General features: G+C 49.9%; 1 protein-coding gene across 2 annotated transcripts; it reads right to left on the bottom strand.

Moving 5' to 3' along the window:
• Window positions 1–4,337: 4,337 nt before the first annotated feature.
• On the bottom strand, window positions 4,338–11,730 carry DMRT2 (doublesex and mab-3 related transcription factor 2). Of its 2 annotated transcripts, none has more exons than XM_059142735.1 (4): window positions 11,598–11,730; window positions 10,255–10,826; window positions 8,585–8,687; window positions 4,338–6,465 (listed from the first exon to the last, which is right to left on the bottom strand). In XM_059142735.1, the coding sequence occupies exons 2-4, from the start codon at window positions 10,777–10,779 to the stop codon at window positions 5,408–5,410; spliced, it is 1,686 nt and encodes a 561-aa protein (XP_058998718.1). In that variant the 5' UTR covers window positions 10,780–10,826; window positions 11,598–11,730; the 3' UTR covers window positions 4,338–5,407. The 2 variants fall into 2 exon arrangements, with proteins under 2 accessions (XP_058998718.1, XP_058998719.1); XM_059142736.1 differs by having other exon boundaries at window positions 6,348–6,939.
• Between the last annotated feature and the right edge of the window lie 5,359 nt (window positions 11,731–17,089).

Genomic DNA, 17,089 nt, shown 5'->3' with positions numbered 1-17,089 from the left:
TCATTTTTTATCCCAATGGTTCTCACAACTCCATGGACTCTGTGTGTGTGTGTGTCTGTGTGTCTGTGTGTCTGTATTTGTGTCTGTGTCTGTTATTTTATGAAGTTAGGACAGATATCCAAATATTTCTACATAGAGATACAGCCAGTCTTACAGCCAGTCTTATATATATAAATATACACATATTATGTAGTATTATATATAACTATGCAATTATTTATGTATATATAATTTATAACTGATGTACATATAATACATATTATATAATATATATATTACATATGATATATATTACATTTACATTAAGAAGTCTTAAAAACAGATTAGACTACATCAAGTCATATTGTATACTGGGGAAAAAATTTTCCAAATCTCTGTCCACATACACAGAGATGAAATTAAACTCTTTATATGGCCACTTGCCAATCTTACACATAATTTTTATGTATGAGGAACAAAAGAGTTAAATGTGAATGTGCTCTGTAACTTAGCAGGCACTAAATGCATGCTAATTAGTATTATGAATATTCACTACCACACCAAATGCCCACCTATTTCCAGCTACCTCTATCTCTAAATATGTTGATAGATATAATAAGTTAAAAACCAAAATAACTAAGGGTCATGAAGTGTGATAAAAGCTTGGTACAATCAGGGGCACCTGGGTGGCTCAGTGGGTTAAAGGCTCTGCCTTCGGCTCAGGTCATGATCCCAGGGTCCTGGGATCGAGCCCCGCATCGGGCTATCCGCTCCGCGGAGAGCCTGCTTCCTCCTCTCTCTCTTTCTACCGGCCTCTCTGCCTACTTGTGATCTCTGTCTGTCAAATAAATAAATAAAATCTTTAAAAAAAAAAAAAAAGAAAGAAAAAGCTTGGTACAATCATTAAAATAAATACAAGTGGACCAAATTTTATTATTTCAGGATCTAGCCATCAAAAGAATTACTGGCCTTACAAACTGGATCCTAGAAGAAAGTAAGCCTGAATTCACAGATCTAGAATAGGAATTTTTAAAAGTTTACCAAAAAGTAAATAAAATCAGGTAGGCCAGTAAGAATTCTAGTCCCAAAGGCAAACCCAGGCTTGATACTAAGCAATGCCATCATTCTACATGGAATCAATCATGGCTTCGTTTTTCTTCTTTATCTTGACCCTTAGCCATTTCTTTGGTCTTTAGCACCCCTGAGACTTGGGAGAAGGAATTCCAGGAAGTTTCTTAATATAAGTTAATACAAGTCCTTCATTTCACAGTTGGAATTAAGGTTTTAAATGCAGACGATGTGGTAACACATGCACTTAAAGCACATCAGAAAGTGCACATCTGACATTGGAGGCTTTGGGTGGAGTTGTGTTGCCTTGGGAGGGAGAGAGGTGGTCCACACACTGGGGGGTAGGGACAGGGTTGGGGTGGGAGGGATGTGCACTTGAAAAAAATGGAGTTCCTGAAGATGGGAAAAAGATGAAATCAGGAAGTGAGGACTGAGTGAAGAGATATTCGCACCCACGCTCACAGCAGCCCTATTCACAAGAGTCTAAAGATGGAAGCAACCCAAGCGTCCACGGATAGATGAATGGGCAAACACAGTGTGGTGTATACACACAATGGCGTATTAGTCAACGTTAAAAAAGAAGGAAACTCTGACGTATGATGTAATATAAATGAACCATGACATGAGATAAGCCCATCACAAAAGGAAAATAGAATGATTCCACTTAATAGGAGGTACCTAGTATGGTCAAACTCCTAGAGACACAAAGTAGAATAATGGTTTTCAGAGCTGTAGTTGGGGGTGGGGGTGGGAGAGTTATTGTGTAACTCAGAGTTACAGTTCAGAGTTTCAGTTTTGCAAGATAAAGGATTCTGGAGATGGATGGGGTGATGATTGCACAACAGGGTGAATATATTTAGTATCGATGGACTGTACCCTTAAAAATGGTTACAATGAAAAAAAATGGCTACAATGGTAAATATTAGGTGATGTGTGTTTCGCTGCAATCAAAAAAAATACTTTGTAACTGAACTAAAAGAAAAAGGAGAAAGGGAAGCAATTTGTCTCCATCAGGACTATGCCTAGGTCCTACTTCTTTCTGCCACCAAAGGGTTAAGAAAGGACTTTTTGGTTTTTTTAAGAATAGTTTTAGCTTCGTGGCAAAATTAAGAGAAAGGTACAGGGATTTCCCATATCCCCCCCAACCCCAACACAGGCAGAGCGTCCCCCACTAACAGATCTTCCTCCAGTGCAGTGCAGGAGTCACAACTGATGAACTAGCATTGACGCTTCCTAATCACCAAAGTCCATGTTCCCACGTGACTCCCTCTTAATGTTGTACAGTCTGCAGGTTTGGAGGGAAGTGTTTTTTCAATGAGTCACTTATATTAAATTATTGATGATAACTCCATTGCATTAGAACTCAAAATCCACAGAAGAGCAGATTAAACGTGCATTGAAATAATCAAAATGTAAACACTTGCTGCTCAAAATGTGGGCTACAGACCAGCAACCCCAGTATCCCATGGGGGGGGGGGTTTAGAGAAGCAGGATCTCAGGCCCTTCCCCAGACCTACAGAAAACAGAATCTGTATTTCTCAAGATTCCCCAGGTGATTCACTGGTCCATTCACGTTTGGGAAGCAGTGCTGGAAACTACGCATGACTACAAACAGAGCAAAGAATCATAATGTTTGAAAGGTTGAGAGGGAAGGAAAATGTGTCATTAAAACTGCATTACTTTATTGTGAGTCAAATGGAGAAGGTCCATATTTTGCTCTTCTTTACCTTCTTAAAAATAATGAAAGCCAAATCCATTTACTGCCTTGAACATAAAAAATGCTTAAATTGAACCACAAGTCTGATTTGATGTCGATGACAGTGCTCTTGAAAGGTTCGACAGAATCAAACAGTAGCTTTGATTGAAGTGAAATGATGGTAGGACATAACAAGTCAAGCACAAATCTTTCACTGAGTGGCTGACGGTAGGTTTGAAATCCCAAGAACTCATCATTAGAGCAGAACTAATGCACGATACAATAATATTATTACTTTAAGTACTGACCCTTATAAATGTTCAAGAACAATCAAATTCTGACCGCTGGTAAGGTAACTGGGTGGCTCAGTGGGTTAAGCATCTGACTCTTGGTTTGGGCTCAGGTCACGATCTTAAGCTCCTGAGATGGGGCCTTGTGTGGAGGCCCTCCTGGAGCCCCATCTCATCTCTACATAGGGCTCCATGCTTGGTGGAGAGTCTGCTTCTCTCCCTCTGTCCCTCCCCAGCTCACATGCTGGCTCCCTTTCTCTCTAACAAAAATAAATAATCTTTAAAAAAAAAAAAAATCTGGTCACTGGTAACATGATAAAAACCACCTATACCCACAGCCAATGGGATTCACTTAATGAGAGTAAAATGATAGAGGACAGAAAAGATGTCCCAAAATGTACACTGAACACAAAGGGGGAGAGGAGGAACTGGCCAATGTTAGTATTCAAATTATTAAAATGGAGTAAAAAAAAAAAAAAAGAGAGAGAGAGGAAATCCATGTTTGGATTAAGAAGGTCTTCTCCTTGGGATTTATTTTTCCCTGTTGGGATTTTTTTCCTGTGAGTTTATTCTGATGTGTTTTCCCCATTATCTCGGCAGTAGTTACGTCGAATGTTACGTTTACACTTCACACCAGACACAGAAAACAAATTCCTGATAGGAAGACAAAAATCAACAACTCTCTGGATAAAACAGAGATGACTGGAGGAGCGGGAGGGGTGGCTGAAGTCAGATTCCGTCCCAGACACCAGCATTCGTGACTGGAAAACATATTTCCACTTAATGATGATAATCTCCGTCATTGTGAGCTCTGTCCTCTTTCATGTTTTTTCCCTCTGGCAAACTGCCATTTGCTCTGGCTTTTGCCATAGTAAGAATAAGTAAATTTGACTCAATCAAACCACATATTATTTTACAAGAACAAACTGGAAATCAATCTAAGCCTTGGCTTGTTGTTTTTGAAATCGATTCTCATTTTAAGCAAGAATTCAGAGAACCCCTGGAGGTTTACATGAGCTCATCAGTAGCAAAATCATTTTTAAGTAATTTTAAACGTTTTCCAGAGCAAGAAAGAAACTCTTTAAAATGCCAAACTTCTTGGCACATTCCACATGCCCAACGAGTGTTCTTGCTCCCCAAGTGACAGGAGAACTGGAAATAACAACTCACTCCACTGCAAAACCAACGGTGGGTTGTTTGGCTCTGGATTTTCGGGGGTGAAATGACTGTGGCATCCTAAAAACTTCATTTGGGGTTTGCAGATGAGGTCTTCAGAGATAAATTTAATACTCTCATTTTATCAATCATAGAGAACAGTAACTAACATTTTATTGAGCAAAACTAGAAGGTAGTAATAAACTCAAAAATGGAGGGGTGGGGTTAAGACTCCAGAAGTCACCCTCATGCTGTGAAGACTGAATGCACTGTCAGCTGAAGCGATCTGAACGTGATTTTGTTTAAAGCTACGCCAAAAGCCTTTGGCACTGGTGACAATGTGGGACATCAAGCTGGACACGGAAGAGTCGTGACCGTGTCCCCCTTTCGGTGTCTGCTGTCTCCGGTCCTTAGGAAACAGTGAAATAACAGAGCTGTGAGGGGCTCAACCATACAGTCTGATGACAAGTGAATCTGCTCTGGGAGCGCTAGCCGCCTAGACGGCCTAGAAAGCTCAATCTGGAAAGGAAGCTTGAGGACCCAGGTACACCTCCTGTCAGGAAAGGAAACTAGGATGCCAAGAGCTAAAAGACATCCATCCCAAGAACTCAGATCACCATAAAAACAAGATCTTAAACTTGATCTTCCTGCAAATTAATTCCACTTTGTCCCATCACGCAAAATTATGATTCTAGAAACAGGCAAAGCTGTTCTATGCTCCTTAAAGCTATTTTTTGCCTCAATTTTGAGTAGCTATATTTACACAGCCTCTAAAATGCAAAACTAAGGCACTATAAGCTATCTCCTGTGGCCCCCAGGGACCACCACTGGGAGCATTTTAAACTATGCAGAATCACAGAAAAACAAGGAACATGTTTCATGGACACTAGTTTTTCTTATAGACAGAGACAACTAGGTAATTCTGCAAATACTGGGTCTTTGAGAAGACAGTGTCAACTTTATTGCTTTTTGAAATGCGGTGTAAAGCACGGAACTTTACAGTTTGCACGTAAGCAATTTCCATCTTTAGGTTTAAATATATTTATGGGAGAAAAAGTACATGCATATGAATAGATATCATTTTTTAAATCATCACCATTTACATTAGAAATTTCTTTAGACAAACATCTTAGCTTTTTTTTCTTTAAAAAAAAAAATTAGCAACTGGTAAGAACCCTCTGAGACGGCAGAAAATCCAGCTTTCCCTGTAAGCAGCCTTTCACTGAGAGACGTGAGTGATGGCAGATGAAGGCCTCTTAAGAATAGACTCAACAGAAAATGACAGCGGCTCATTCACAGACAGTTTTGTTCCGACTTGTTTGGCTACGAAAAGGTCTTTGGCGTATCTGTCTATTGTAAATGTGTACCTCTGCTTCTCCTTGACTAGACACTCCCTGTGCTTCTTAGGGACCTCTTCAAAGGCCTCTTTGACAAATGGTGTTTGCAACTCAGGGCCTGATTTGTCATGAAGAGTTTGCTGGAATAATGAGTGGAATGGATTATGTTTAAGTGGTAGAGGGTGCCTGGCGCTTTCTTTGCTGATCTTGGTTAAGACGTCCCCTTGAGCCGCCAGGGAGTCCGTGTCAACAAGTGCTGAGAAATTCCGTCTGGGTGGGGAGAAGGCAGACCTCTCGGGGACGGCCTGGTGACCCTGAAGGTCACTTCTCGACGTCTGGACCTCCGCAGGGTGAGGCAGCAGCAGCGAGCCTTCTAGCTTGGGGGGCGTCAAGTCGTGTTCTGCCACAAGTCCGTCCTGGACCCGCACTCCCTTCAAGTCCCAGCCGCTGCCGGGCTTCAGGGCTTGAACCGAGGTGGTGGTGTTTAGCAGGCATTGCTGATAGAGAAGAGTGTCGCTGATGGGGCCACACTTGGGCCAAACTAAAAATCTCGAGGACAAGGGATACTGCCTGTAAGTCGTGGCCACACTGACGTTGGAAGAGATGAGCTCCATATTCCCAGACCCTGAATACTGCATGGTGAGATCAAGGCAGGTGGGCAGGAAATTGCAGAAGTCTTTGTTCGCCGGCTCCACTGGGGTGGGGCTGTAGGCGCTTTGGTAGGAGTTGTACTCCGGTCCGTGCCCCAGGCGGCTGGGCAGGAACAAGGCAGTGGCTTGGGACGCTTCCAGCATCTCCCTCTCTTTATATTCTCTCTCCAGCATTATGTTCTCCAGTTCTTTATCGGCAAAGGCCCGCCTTTTCCGCATCCGGTCACTAACCTGGGGAGGTAGGGGTAAGCCCCCTCCCACATAAGTCTCGGCTGGAATGGGGCGGTAGCCTAAAACGAGCAAGCATTGCACAGGGAAAGAGATTAACATCTAGGGAAGACAAATCTGGGAGCTGAGAAGGCAACAGAAACACCTCAAGACGGCAGAACCAGAAAAATGTACAGTTCCAAAACACTCGTCTTTTACACAGAAAGCAAAAGTGTAGGCTCAGTTTAAAATAGGTCTCTCCAGGGAGCAGGGGAGCGATCCTGTAACTTTCTTTATTGTTCTGTCATTACGGGGGTGTTTGTTTACCTGTCCAGGCACACATCACTGGCTGAAACTGTCATGCACTTCCCAGACTCCTACATGTTAAGGGACAAGTCTGCCCATCATCTTGCTCAGTCAATGCTTCCTTACTATCCGTGTCATCTTTCTCCATGGTAAAAAAAAGATCTCTATTCCTAAAGCGGACGGCACGGCTATTTTCTAAAGATGGTTCATTACATACACATTGTTACAGGTGTAGAATAGTCCAAGGAGAGCTAGGGAAAAAGAGAAAGTTACAGCAGATTAGTGGGGAGAAAGAGAAGGGACTTAAGGAAACAGAGAAACACAGAAAATTAAAAAGAGCTGTTAACTGGTCAGACTGGACAGTGATTTCAGCAGGCCCCTCCCAGAGGCGAGAGGTAGAAACAAGCAAACAAAAGTAAAAGCAGAGAGGACAGCTGCAGCTACATTGAAAATTACTGAACTAAAACATTCTTCCCAAGGTCTGATCACGCTGCCCAGATCCCAGAATGGCTGAACAAGCGATCATTAGAATAAAAAGTCAGTGCACATTTTATGAACAAGGACGAAGTATTCAAAACAACAAAACAACAATGAAGATGAACATGACAGAAGTAGGATTCCTGGCACATAAAATACTTTGAGTATTTCACTAACCCCCAGGACTGGCTGCTCTCAGATTTGTTTGAAGGCTCCACTGTGATGTCTGCATTGACACAGTGACAAACCCATTGTCCTCATTTGCAAATAAAATAAAATTTGAATATTAATGTTTCCATCTCTCTGGTAGGTTTTGCCAGGAAGTTATTTACTTGAATTTACTAATCCATTTAGCCCTCCCACTCCTTGAGCTGCTTTGGCACCATTTCAAGTTATCCCTGTGGTCCCTATGGCTATAAATCTGTTTACCCAGTTTGCAACCAAATTCATTTTTAATGCATGAGAAACCATTCTAAGGTCAGAAGTATATGGTACAGAGTAAGACACGAACAAACTTTAAAACCTGCGTAGAACCAACTCCGTTCAGAAGCCACGTAAGAAAAAAAACCAAAAACAAAAACAGAATTCAAATATATACTTTTAAAAAAAGCCTGCTTTTCAACCCAAATCTTATGAAGAGACAATGATTAGAACAAATATAAACTTTCCTTTATTTAAATGGTGAAAGGTAGTCAATATATTATCAGATCAATAAATAAATTCTATTCCCAGAGTGGCTTTTTAAAATCAGCAATAATCTAAGAAGAATTAATGTATCCCCAGGCTTTAGACATGGTAGAGAGAAAGAATTCACGCTGTTCAAATTCGACTTCAATCTCCACTTTCCTCCTTGGATTCAAAACCTCTTCCCAATTCTACAAAGTTGACTGTCAGAAATGGCCAAGTGAGGTGCACAATAAGCAATTACATAGCTTCTCTGGAGAGGAATACAGTACGATGAAAAACAGTGGTGTTAGAGGGTGGATCAGCCCGACTAGAGGTCTTTACCCGCGTGGCTAGCTGTGACCTCCTCACTTGACTGACTCTAGCTCCAACGACAACCAAAGAAATTTTTTAAATTGATTTCCTTCCTCACCCCCTTATCAGGTGACAGTGGATCTTTGCACACCCCTCATGCTAGGGCAAATTTCAGACACACTCCATGTCCACCCCTTCACTATTAAGCAAACAACAACTACTACGCAGACAGCAGAATTATCGGTGAAGAAAACCTCAGGAGGGATGTGAGATCCATTTTCCCACATCCTGATTTCCTCCCCAGAGCAAAACTTCCTAATAAAAAGCACCCTCCCCTCAGACTGCTCCTTCACAGGTTAATAAAAATGCCATATGTGTGAATAATGGGAATCCCTCCGAACTTGGTTTAAAAGGCTGAAGAGTAATTCTGCATTGCTTTACCTTCTAAAATGCTTTTGGCCAGCAAACTGGGTGCCCTGACTTGCCTCTGATACACGGCTTTGCGCTCGAAATTATTCTGCTTCCCGGAAAGCCCCTTCTTGTCCTGTAAACACAAGAAACATAATCAACAGTGGCCTCAAAGAAATTGTGGGATGAGGGGACTAAGTGGCATCAGCGACCCCTCCCAGCTAAATGCCATCTCATGTCAAAAATGACTCTCAACTAATTTACACCAGCACCCCTTAATTCCAGGACAACGAGCTGGAAGCTCTGTCTGAGGCCACCAACTTCAACTGATGGGGAGTGGGACAGATTTTCCCTGGGTCCACTTTGGCTAGAGTCACCCCAGATTCATCCCACATTCAGAAATTAGGGGACATCCCACAGGAAGGCAAAAGGAGCCAGGAGCCAGTGGAGACAGGAGCCAGGCCCTGAAGGAGAGCTGTGGGGGTACAGCTGTGTCCCAGGCACCCAGAAGTGGGGTCAAAGGTGCCCATGGCCTGCCACCGAGCAGTGAGGCGGAGCTGGTCCCTCCTCGCAGTCGGGCAGGTAGGATGAGGAGCAGCGGGTTGAAGGACAGATATGAGGGTACCGGTCTCGCAAACCCGAGCCTGGCTAAAAACACTGGGAAGACTGGGACACAGGAAGGCAAACAAAACCCTCAGAGACCTGCTGGCATGGGGGACAGGAAGAAACACGACTTCGCTCCCTCCCTCACCGCCAGGTCTGCGGTATTCTGGGCCCTTGTACCCCCCCCCCCCGCGTTCAGTCCAGCCGGCGAGGGGGACCCGCGAGGGACCCTGGAGACCGCGGTGAAACGTGGCGCAGGTGGGGGCAGGCCCAGCGCAGGGCCAAGGCCACCTGGGGCAACCAGCGCGCACTCTCGGGGGTCCTTGGGAACCTTTCCAGTAGGGTCACTGTCCTCTGTGTATAGGGTGATCCATTCCCCAGGCCCTTCTCGCCAAAAAGTAAACGCAAAACTCTGGGAGAGGAGACCCCGCGCAGCCTCCCTAACTCTGAGCTCTCCGTGCGCAGGAACACAAGGAAACCAGAAACCCGAAGTTCCAGAAGAGCCTCCCCCTTAAAGAAAACCCCGGCACGGTGTGGGGCAGCAGGGATCTTTCCTGCGGGCGCCTCCTTCCCCTGGCCAGCGTGGTCCCATCTGTAAAATGGGCAGCTCGTGGGCCTCTCTTAAAGGGCCCGTGACAGCGGCAGCGCTGAGCGCACACGCCGCGGCGCGGCTCCCTGCCCGAGACCCGCACTGAAACGCGGGGGCGGACGGCCGAACCGGGGCCCTGCGGCCACCACCGTCCTCCTCCTCCCAGCACCACCAAAATAAGCCTTAACAGTTAAAAGATTAAAAAAAAAAAAAAAAAAAAAAAAAAAAAAAAAAAAAAAAAAAAGGCTTTCCCACAAACAAGGTCTCTCCGCCTGCTTTTAACCCAGAACTTCCCCGGACAAGTTCCCCCAGCGATGCCCGCGGCCGCGTCTCCACCCCGCCGGGCTCCGCGGGCCGCGGGGAGCAGAGAAGCGTCCTCCCCGGCCTCCCCGGGAAGCGCCGGGCGCCGCGGCCCCGGGGACGGGGAGCGGCCGCGGCCCTCACCCCTCCCCCCCCCCACGGCGGCCCGGCTCCCCCGCCAGGCGCGACCCCGGGCGCGGCGGGTACGCACCTCCGTGGCCTGCTGCCTCCGGAGCGCCACCTGGGCGGCCATGACGCGCTGGCGCTCCACCACCAGCAGGCAGTTGGCGCACTGGCAGTCGCGCCAGCGGCAGAAGCGCTTGTGGCCCTTGAGGCAGGACACCACGCCGTGGTTGCGGCAGCGCGCGCACTTGGGCGTGCGGCTGAGCTTGCGCGGCTCCGCGCCGCCGCCCGCGTTCGCGCCGCGCTCCGGGGGCCGGGCCGGCGCGGGCGAGGCCTGCGGCGCCGGGCTTGGCCCCGGCCGTGGGGCCCGCGGCTGCTCCGGCCCGCCCGGCCCCCCCGGGGACGCGCCCGCGTCCAGGCCGTCGCCCTCGTCCTCCGCGTCGTCGTCGTCCTCGTCGTCCTCGTCGTCCTCGCCGTCCCCGTCGGCCGACGGCGGGCTGGGCCCGGGCGGGGTGGTTGGCGGCGGCCCGCGGCCGTCCTCCTCCAGCTCCAGGCTCTCCACGTCGATCTCCCAGTCCCCGGCCGCCGGGCCCGCCGCCGGCCGGTCGGCCATGGCGCACTGCGCTCCGCTCCGGCCGACGCTCGGTGGCCTCCTGCGCTCTGCGGAGACACGGAAAGACGCCGAGAGGCACCGGCCGCCGTCAGGCACTGACCCTCGGCCTCGCGCCGCACGCTCCTGGTCCGCCAGCCTCGGCCCCTTGGAGACCCTGTTCTCTCCGCGTCCCTCACTTCCACAGCACAGCGCCGTTCCTGTAGCTTCAGGGCCCAGAAATCCCCAACCCAACAAGGTTTTTATCTATTGATTCTAAGCGCTCCATGAGCACCTGACCTTTAACCACAGACCTCTGGCTTTACACCCCCTCTCGGGCCAAGTCCCTCCGGAAACGCGTTGATCACACACACCAAAGTACTGTGTCCAACTAGGCCGGCCTAGTCCGCTCGCCGGGCTTCCCCACGTCCAACTACTATGGCCATGATGAACAGGACCACGTCCATGGGAGACTCCTTTTCCTTTAGACCACAGGGGCCCTTCAGACGCGGCGAAGTACCGCCCTACACCTTTCAAATGCCTCTCAAAAACAGGGACCCCATTTTGAGCTTGGAAAGGTCCTTTCATGTCCCCCACCCCCAGCAAATAACTCAAAGGCAAAATTGTTCATCTGTCAGATCCCCATAAGGACACGGGGCATGGAGCTGCGATGCTCTTCCAGTATCAATAGGCGTTGAGCCGCGCAGGGCTGAGCTGCAAGGTCTCCATATCGACATCAGGCACGGTTTGCACGTACAGGCAAGACATGCACGTAAAGCACCAAAGATAAGAAAAGGTGATATTTGCCCTCCCTGACACCCCAGCAACATCACGGCACTCACCAAGACTCTGAGGCCCCGGCCAGCAGCCGAGGCAAAAGTTATCCAGCCTTGGGACCTGGCTCTTGGGCTGCTGGCAGTGCTTGCAAACAGAAATCGGGTCCGCCACACCCTGCCACGAAATCGGGGGCTGACAGCTGGAGGCCTGGAGCCCCGTGGATGGGGAGCAGGGGAGAAGGGTAGAGAAGATGAATCAAGTCCTCAGTGGCCTCGCTCCGCACATCCCGGACTCTGCCAAGTTCTGACCGGTCCTCGGCACCCCCGAGCGCTTCACCCCGCTAAAGCTGCTTTCGGCTTCCTCTGACCCAGTCTGGGCGGGAAGGCTGGGCCGCCCTGGCCTGGCTCAGACCTCCGGCTCTAGGGGCGCGCGGGCGCACGCAGCTGCGTGCGGCGCAGCGCCCCTTGCTGCAATACTCAGCCTCTGCTCCCCTTCCTAGTATTATCGGCTCCGGGCCCCGAGCTCCGCGCCCTCTAATTGGACGGTTGTCAGGCGGTGTGCACGCTGATTGGCCGAGGCGCGCCGGCCTGGCGCTCTCTGCCTCCTCGCGGCCGTGGCGCCCCTCCCAGCCGCGCTCCTCTCGAAAATGCTCCCGCGCGGCGTTCGGTGCAGCCGGGTCTTCGGTCCCAACGTTACAACCGAAGTGTGACGGCGTCTGCTGGGGTAAAGTCGCCATTTATCCCGCGGACTATAGGAAACAAGCAGAAACACACTCTTACGGATCGCATTGTTCACAGAGAAGACGACAGCCAAGCCAGCGGTCAGAAAGGCTGGTGTGGATCTGCACGTTATCAGCATCGCCAGTATCTCCGCGCCTCGGCAATTAACCCAAAGCTGCGCGCGGAATGAGGCCTCTCCAACCCGGTGCGCAGCGGCATCCTACTTGCTCCTGCAACACTAAACCATGATACCTTGCACACACACACACACACACACACACACACACACACACACACACCCAGCGCCAGGTTGGCGGACAAATGATCTGTGGATAGTTCTGTGGCCAGCGCCGCTCATCCTTGAAGTGCAAAGTAGTTAACTCATTAACTTCCACCAAACCCGTGAGGCCGGCAGGTGGCCAAGGCACCCAGGTCACTTACCTTTTTCTCCGCTGTCAATTACTGTTACTGTTGATGGGGCGGGGGGGATACATGCTATTAGGAAATTTAAGTGCAATATACCCACTCCAAGCATGTTTTTAAACGAAGTTGTTTTTTTAAAGGATGACTTTTTAGTGTGCATGGGAGCACTTACAAAGAAAAAAGAGAGACTGCCTCAAAAATCCCTTACACAAATGATTAATAACAATTAAATTTTCAACATTTTCGAAGAATTAGTCCCCTATTTCAACGTTACATTTATTTCTTGAAATGAATTTAAAAGCCCTTAGACCCACTTCTGGGAACACCTTTAAATAATCAGTGCATCTCAGGATCGGTCGAGGAGAGACTGGGAAAGCGCCACTGCACTGGGCACATAGTAGGCCTGCGGTAAGTATGTGTAAAGGAAGGAAATTGCTGAACTGATTCTAGCGTCTCTCTTCACAGAGCCCGTGGAAAGAAGTTAACCAAGTTCTGAGCGGTGGAAAGGAGGCAGTTGATTACTGTCAAAGTAACGCGATCGGCGGGCGGGACGCGCAGGTACTCTCAAGCCTTTGGCGGAGTTGCAGAATTCTTTCCTAGTAACTAGACACTGGGATTTCCCTTTGTGCGGGTGCTTCTCCCCGAAGCCTTTCGCGATGTCCAGGGAAGGAACCAGAGCATCCGTCCTGAGTATTGCAGTGCGCTGCTCAGTTGCTCTGGGGCGTCTCAGAAGGTAAACCAGGAGCTGTGCGCGCTCAGACACGGGACAAAGCGTCACGCAGACCTTTCGTGCCTCTCGCTTGGCCCCACTAATAATAACACCAGTGACTTTTATTACCTTTTTCGTAGTTTCTTATATTCGTCTAAGTGCATTTGTTCACTTACGTTAGAGCATTTGAATTCCTGGCAACAGAAATGTGTTATTTTCCCCCATTTTTTCCAATGACGACTCTGAGGTTCAAAGAGGAGCCCAGTGGTCTCCGGGAGAGCAGTGGACTGGTCAGCCTCTTCTCTGAAGTCTCAGAATCTAAGCAGAGCCCTTCCCGACCCAACCACAAAGACTCACAGTGGGTCCGCGCTTTTTGTTTTGTTTTGTTTTGTTTTTAACTTTATTCCCCCGCTCCTGGTCTGACACTTGTACCTGGCGTTAAGAGCAGCCCTCCTATAACAGGACACAGCACGTTTTTACCAACTATTCTGCGACTATTCCTACTAGACACATTTCTGCTTTTGCAAAACGCATTTCAGTGCTTCTCCCCCGTGACCTGAAAGTGAAGCACAAACCTCCACCAGAGCCAGCGGCGGGTGCGCGCAATTGGCTCCCTGGGCTTTTATTTCATTTATGGCTTTTAGTGGGGTAGTATATGAGGTCATTAGCCCTTCACTAGTTCTTTTAAATATTAAGAAACAAAATCAAGAAAGAAGGTTTGCTAATGTGGGGTAATAGATCGAGGGGAAGGGGAACAAGGAAGGAATGGGAGGGCAAAGAGGCACTGAATGGCAATTTCCTAAACACAAAATAAACCAGACAGACACCCTTGAACTAGTTGGGAGTTGTAAAAGCTGCTACATAAGGAGGAAACAAGAGGGATTTGTGTACAGTAAATCATGCGGCGAACCCAGGACTGGAGCTGGGGACTGGGGGTGTAGGAGCTAGTAGGGCCCAAGGACAGTGGCACCGGCTCCCGGGACTCGGAGCAAACCGAGAGAGCAAGGTCCTGAGAACGTGGGTCAGCAGGACCGGCCTCACCAGCCCCGAGATGGGGAAGGCGGTTCTCCGGCGCTTGCGGAAGGGACCTGCCCACAGGTTTCTGGCGGGTGGGCCCAGAGCTCTTACTTTCTCAGCACTCCCCCACCCCTGGCAGAAACCTACAAGACAGCCTCCATACCTCCACACCTCCCTGCCCAATTCCTGGAGTCCCGCTCCACCCCACCCCTACCTGTCCACCACCTTCCTGCACCCCCATCCGCCACGGGAAGGCCCGCAGCTGTAATCGCAATCCAGTTAAATTACACTCTATTCCCTGGCCCCGAATGCCCCACCCCCCTTGGGTATCCCAATTCCAACAATCGCTTAGAAGTGAGGTATGTGGGAAGGGAGTGGGGAAAGGGGTGTTTTTATCTTGGGATGAGCTTCAGGAAGTCTGAGGGACTCCGATATTAAACAAGAAATTGTCTCCATTTTTCTGGGAAAATGAAAAGAGAATCTACGGTTGCGCAAAGTGGCTAGTAAATAAACGTGCGAAAGCAGCAGGAGCAGAGAGCCCGGGCTCTAGACGGGTCTGTCCACTGACCACGTGATCTTGGTCAATTCTCTCTCTGCGCCTCAGTTGCCTCATCTGCAAGATAGGAAGAGAGGCTTTCCCCGGCAGTCTTCACCTAGCGAGAACAGCTCAAGCAATGTTCGTTGGTTGGTTCTGGGCCCGGCCGCGGAAAGGCGGTGGGGATGCTCCACGGAAAGGCGAGGGGCCGGGGAATCCAGATTCTTTCTCCGGGTTCCTCTCTAAAAAGGAGTCAGGCCAGGAGTCTAGGACCTGTTAGGTGAGGAAGCAAATCCCTTGCCCTAAACCACCAAATTACCAAGTGCAAGTCCGAGTCCCTCTTGTAAATGACAAAGCAGCGGGGTCGCCGGTGACGCGGCGGGTCTGGCTTGGTGGGCGAGGCCCGCAGAATCTCCTTCTCTCTTAATTACTCAGCTCCTCTCTCGGCTTCCTTCTCCCTTGCCCCCCAAATCTCTCTCACCCTAACCCCTGCAACCACCTCCCCCTCATTCCCGCACAGCTCGGACCTACCCGGTGCGAAGACCCCCTGCCGCAAGTCCAGCAACAGAACTTTAACAAGAAAGCGGAAGGGAGGGAGGGTCATTTTCTTCTTCTTCTTTTTTTTTTTTTCCTTCAAAAACCGCTCCAAAAAGAAAAAGAGGGAAGCATGTTTCGGATCAGCCCCGGCTCACGCGTGGATCCGCTGCGGCGCCCCCCGCCCCGCTGCCCGCCCCCGCGCCCCGCGGGCCCCGCGCAGTGTCTGGCCCGCGTGGCCACGCCGGCTTGGGTGCGACTGGGGGTGGGGGGCGCTTGGCTTCCCCTGCCAGGCCGGCCGCCTCTCGCCCGGTTCCTAGAGCCCTCGGCCGCCGGAGCGTAGCGGGCCGTGGGCCGGTTTCCGGGCGGTGGCTGGGCGCGGGCGATCCGGCTTGGAGGCCGAGCGCCGGGGTTTCGGAGCCGGCAGAGGGGGCGTCCAATGCGGGCTCTGCCGCTCCGCGGCTGGGCGGTAGCGAAGAACATCCTTCAGCTCCCTCTGCGCCTCCCTCTCCCCAACTCCTAAGTGGGGTTAACCTTAAAGGACAGGACACTGCAGATCCCCTGGCTCGGCGACCCGGCCCTACTGACCCCGGAGTACCTGGAAGTTGTTACTTGTGTCAGTTTAGGGTTGTCATTTTAACTCCGCGAACCAGCCTGCAGGAAGCGCGAGGCCCGGGGAGCTTCCAAGCCCGATCTCCTCCGCGCCCCGCCCTGCCCCACTCCCCTGCTTCCCAGGCCTGGAGACCAAGCTGGACCCGGGAGGACCCCGGCCCTGCATAACCAGCCTGAGACGCCGCCAGCTAGATCAGCCTGCCGCGAGCGCCTGGGGTGGTGAAGAACTCTTGAGACTTCTGCGTCTCGCAGAAGTGATTGCTGGGGCGGGTTATGGCTCTGGTTCCTCTGGAGATGAACTCGAATCCACCTCCTCTCGCGGGAAGCTACTTTTAACATTGTATCCTCTCACAACTTTGACCGGCTGTGGACGCAGCGAAATAAATAATCCCAGATGGGATTGCAGAGATATGATTTCCCAATTTGCCTTGCGTAATCAAATATACGACCTGTCACAAGCAAGGGGGCGGGCGGGGGGCAGCTTTCGGGAGATAACTCTTCTCCCTTTCCTTGCTCCGCGCGTCCAAAAAGAAGCTGAACAAAAGGACAATGCGATCTGGGTTCTCCTCCCTCCTCCGCACGAAGCAGGGTTTTTAAATCACAGGCATATGAAACCGAGAGGGACATGACTAGTCCAGAGAGGAAAACTGAGGCTAAGAGAAGCGCACAGTGGCCGCCCAGGACCGACGGGCCCACAGTAACTTCTCAGGCTCCACGGTGCCTCCACACAATAAAAAAAATAAAAAATAAAAAAATAAAAAACAATGCCCTTTGCAGCGGGTGTGGCGTCTGATGCCCCCAACGTGAAGCAATCCTTCCTTGCACATCTGAAGGATATCCCTCCCACCCACCCAAGTATGATCCTCCTTGCTGGGAAACGGGGTTCAGTTCACTAGAGGGTCACATAGCAGCTAGAAGATGAGGCAACCACAGAGGACCTTCACTCCTCAGTACCCATTCCAAATGGTGGGGAGGGGAGGCACACTCCAGAATGGTGGCAGAGCCCTG

Source organism: Mustela lutreola, chromosome 12 (assembly GCF_030435805.1).
Source record: "Mustela lutreola isolate mMusLut2 chromosome 12, mMusLut2.pri, whole genome shotgun sequence".
Lineage (NCBI taxonomy): Eukaryota > Metazoa > Chordata > Mammalia > Carnivora > Mustelidae > Mustela > Mustela lutreola.
Note: the sequence above shows the minus strand (reverse complement) of the source record. Positions and strands in the feature narration are given on the sequence as shown.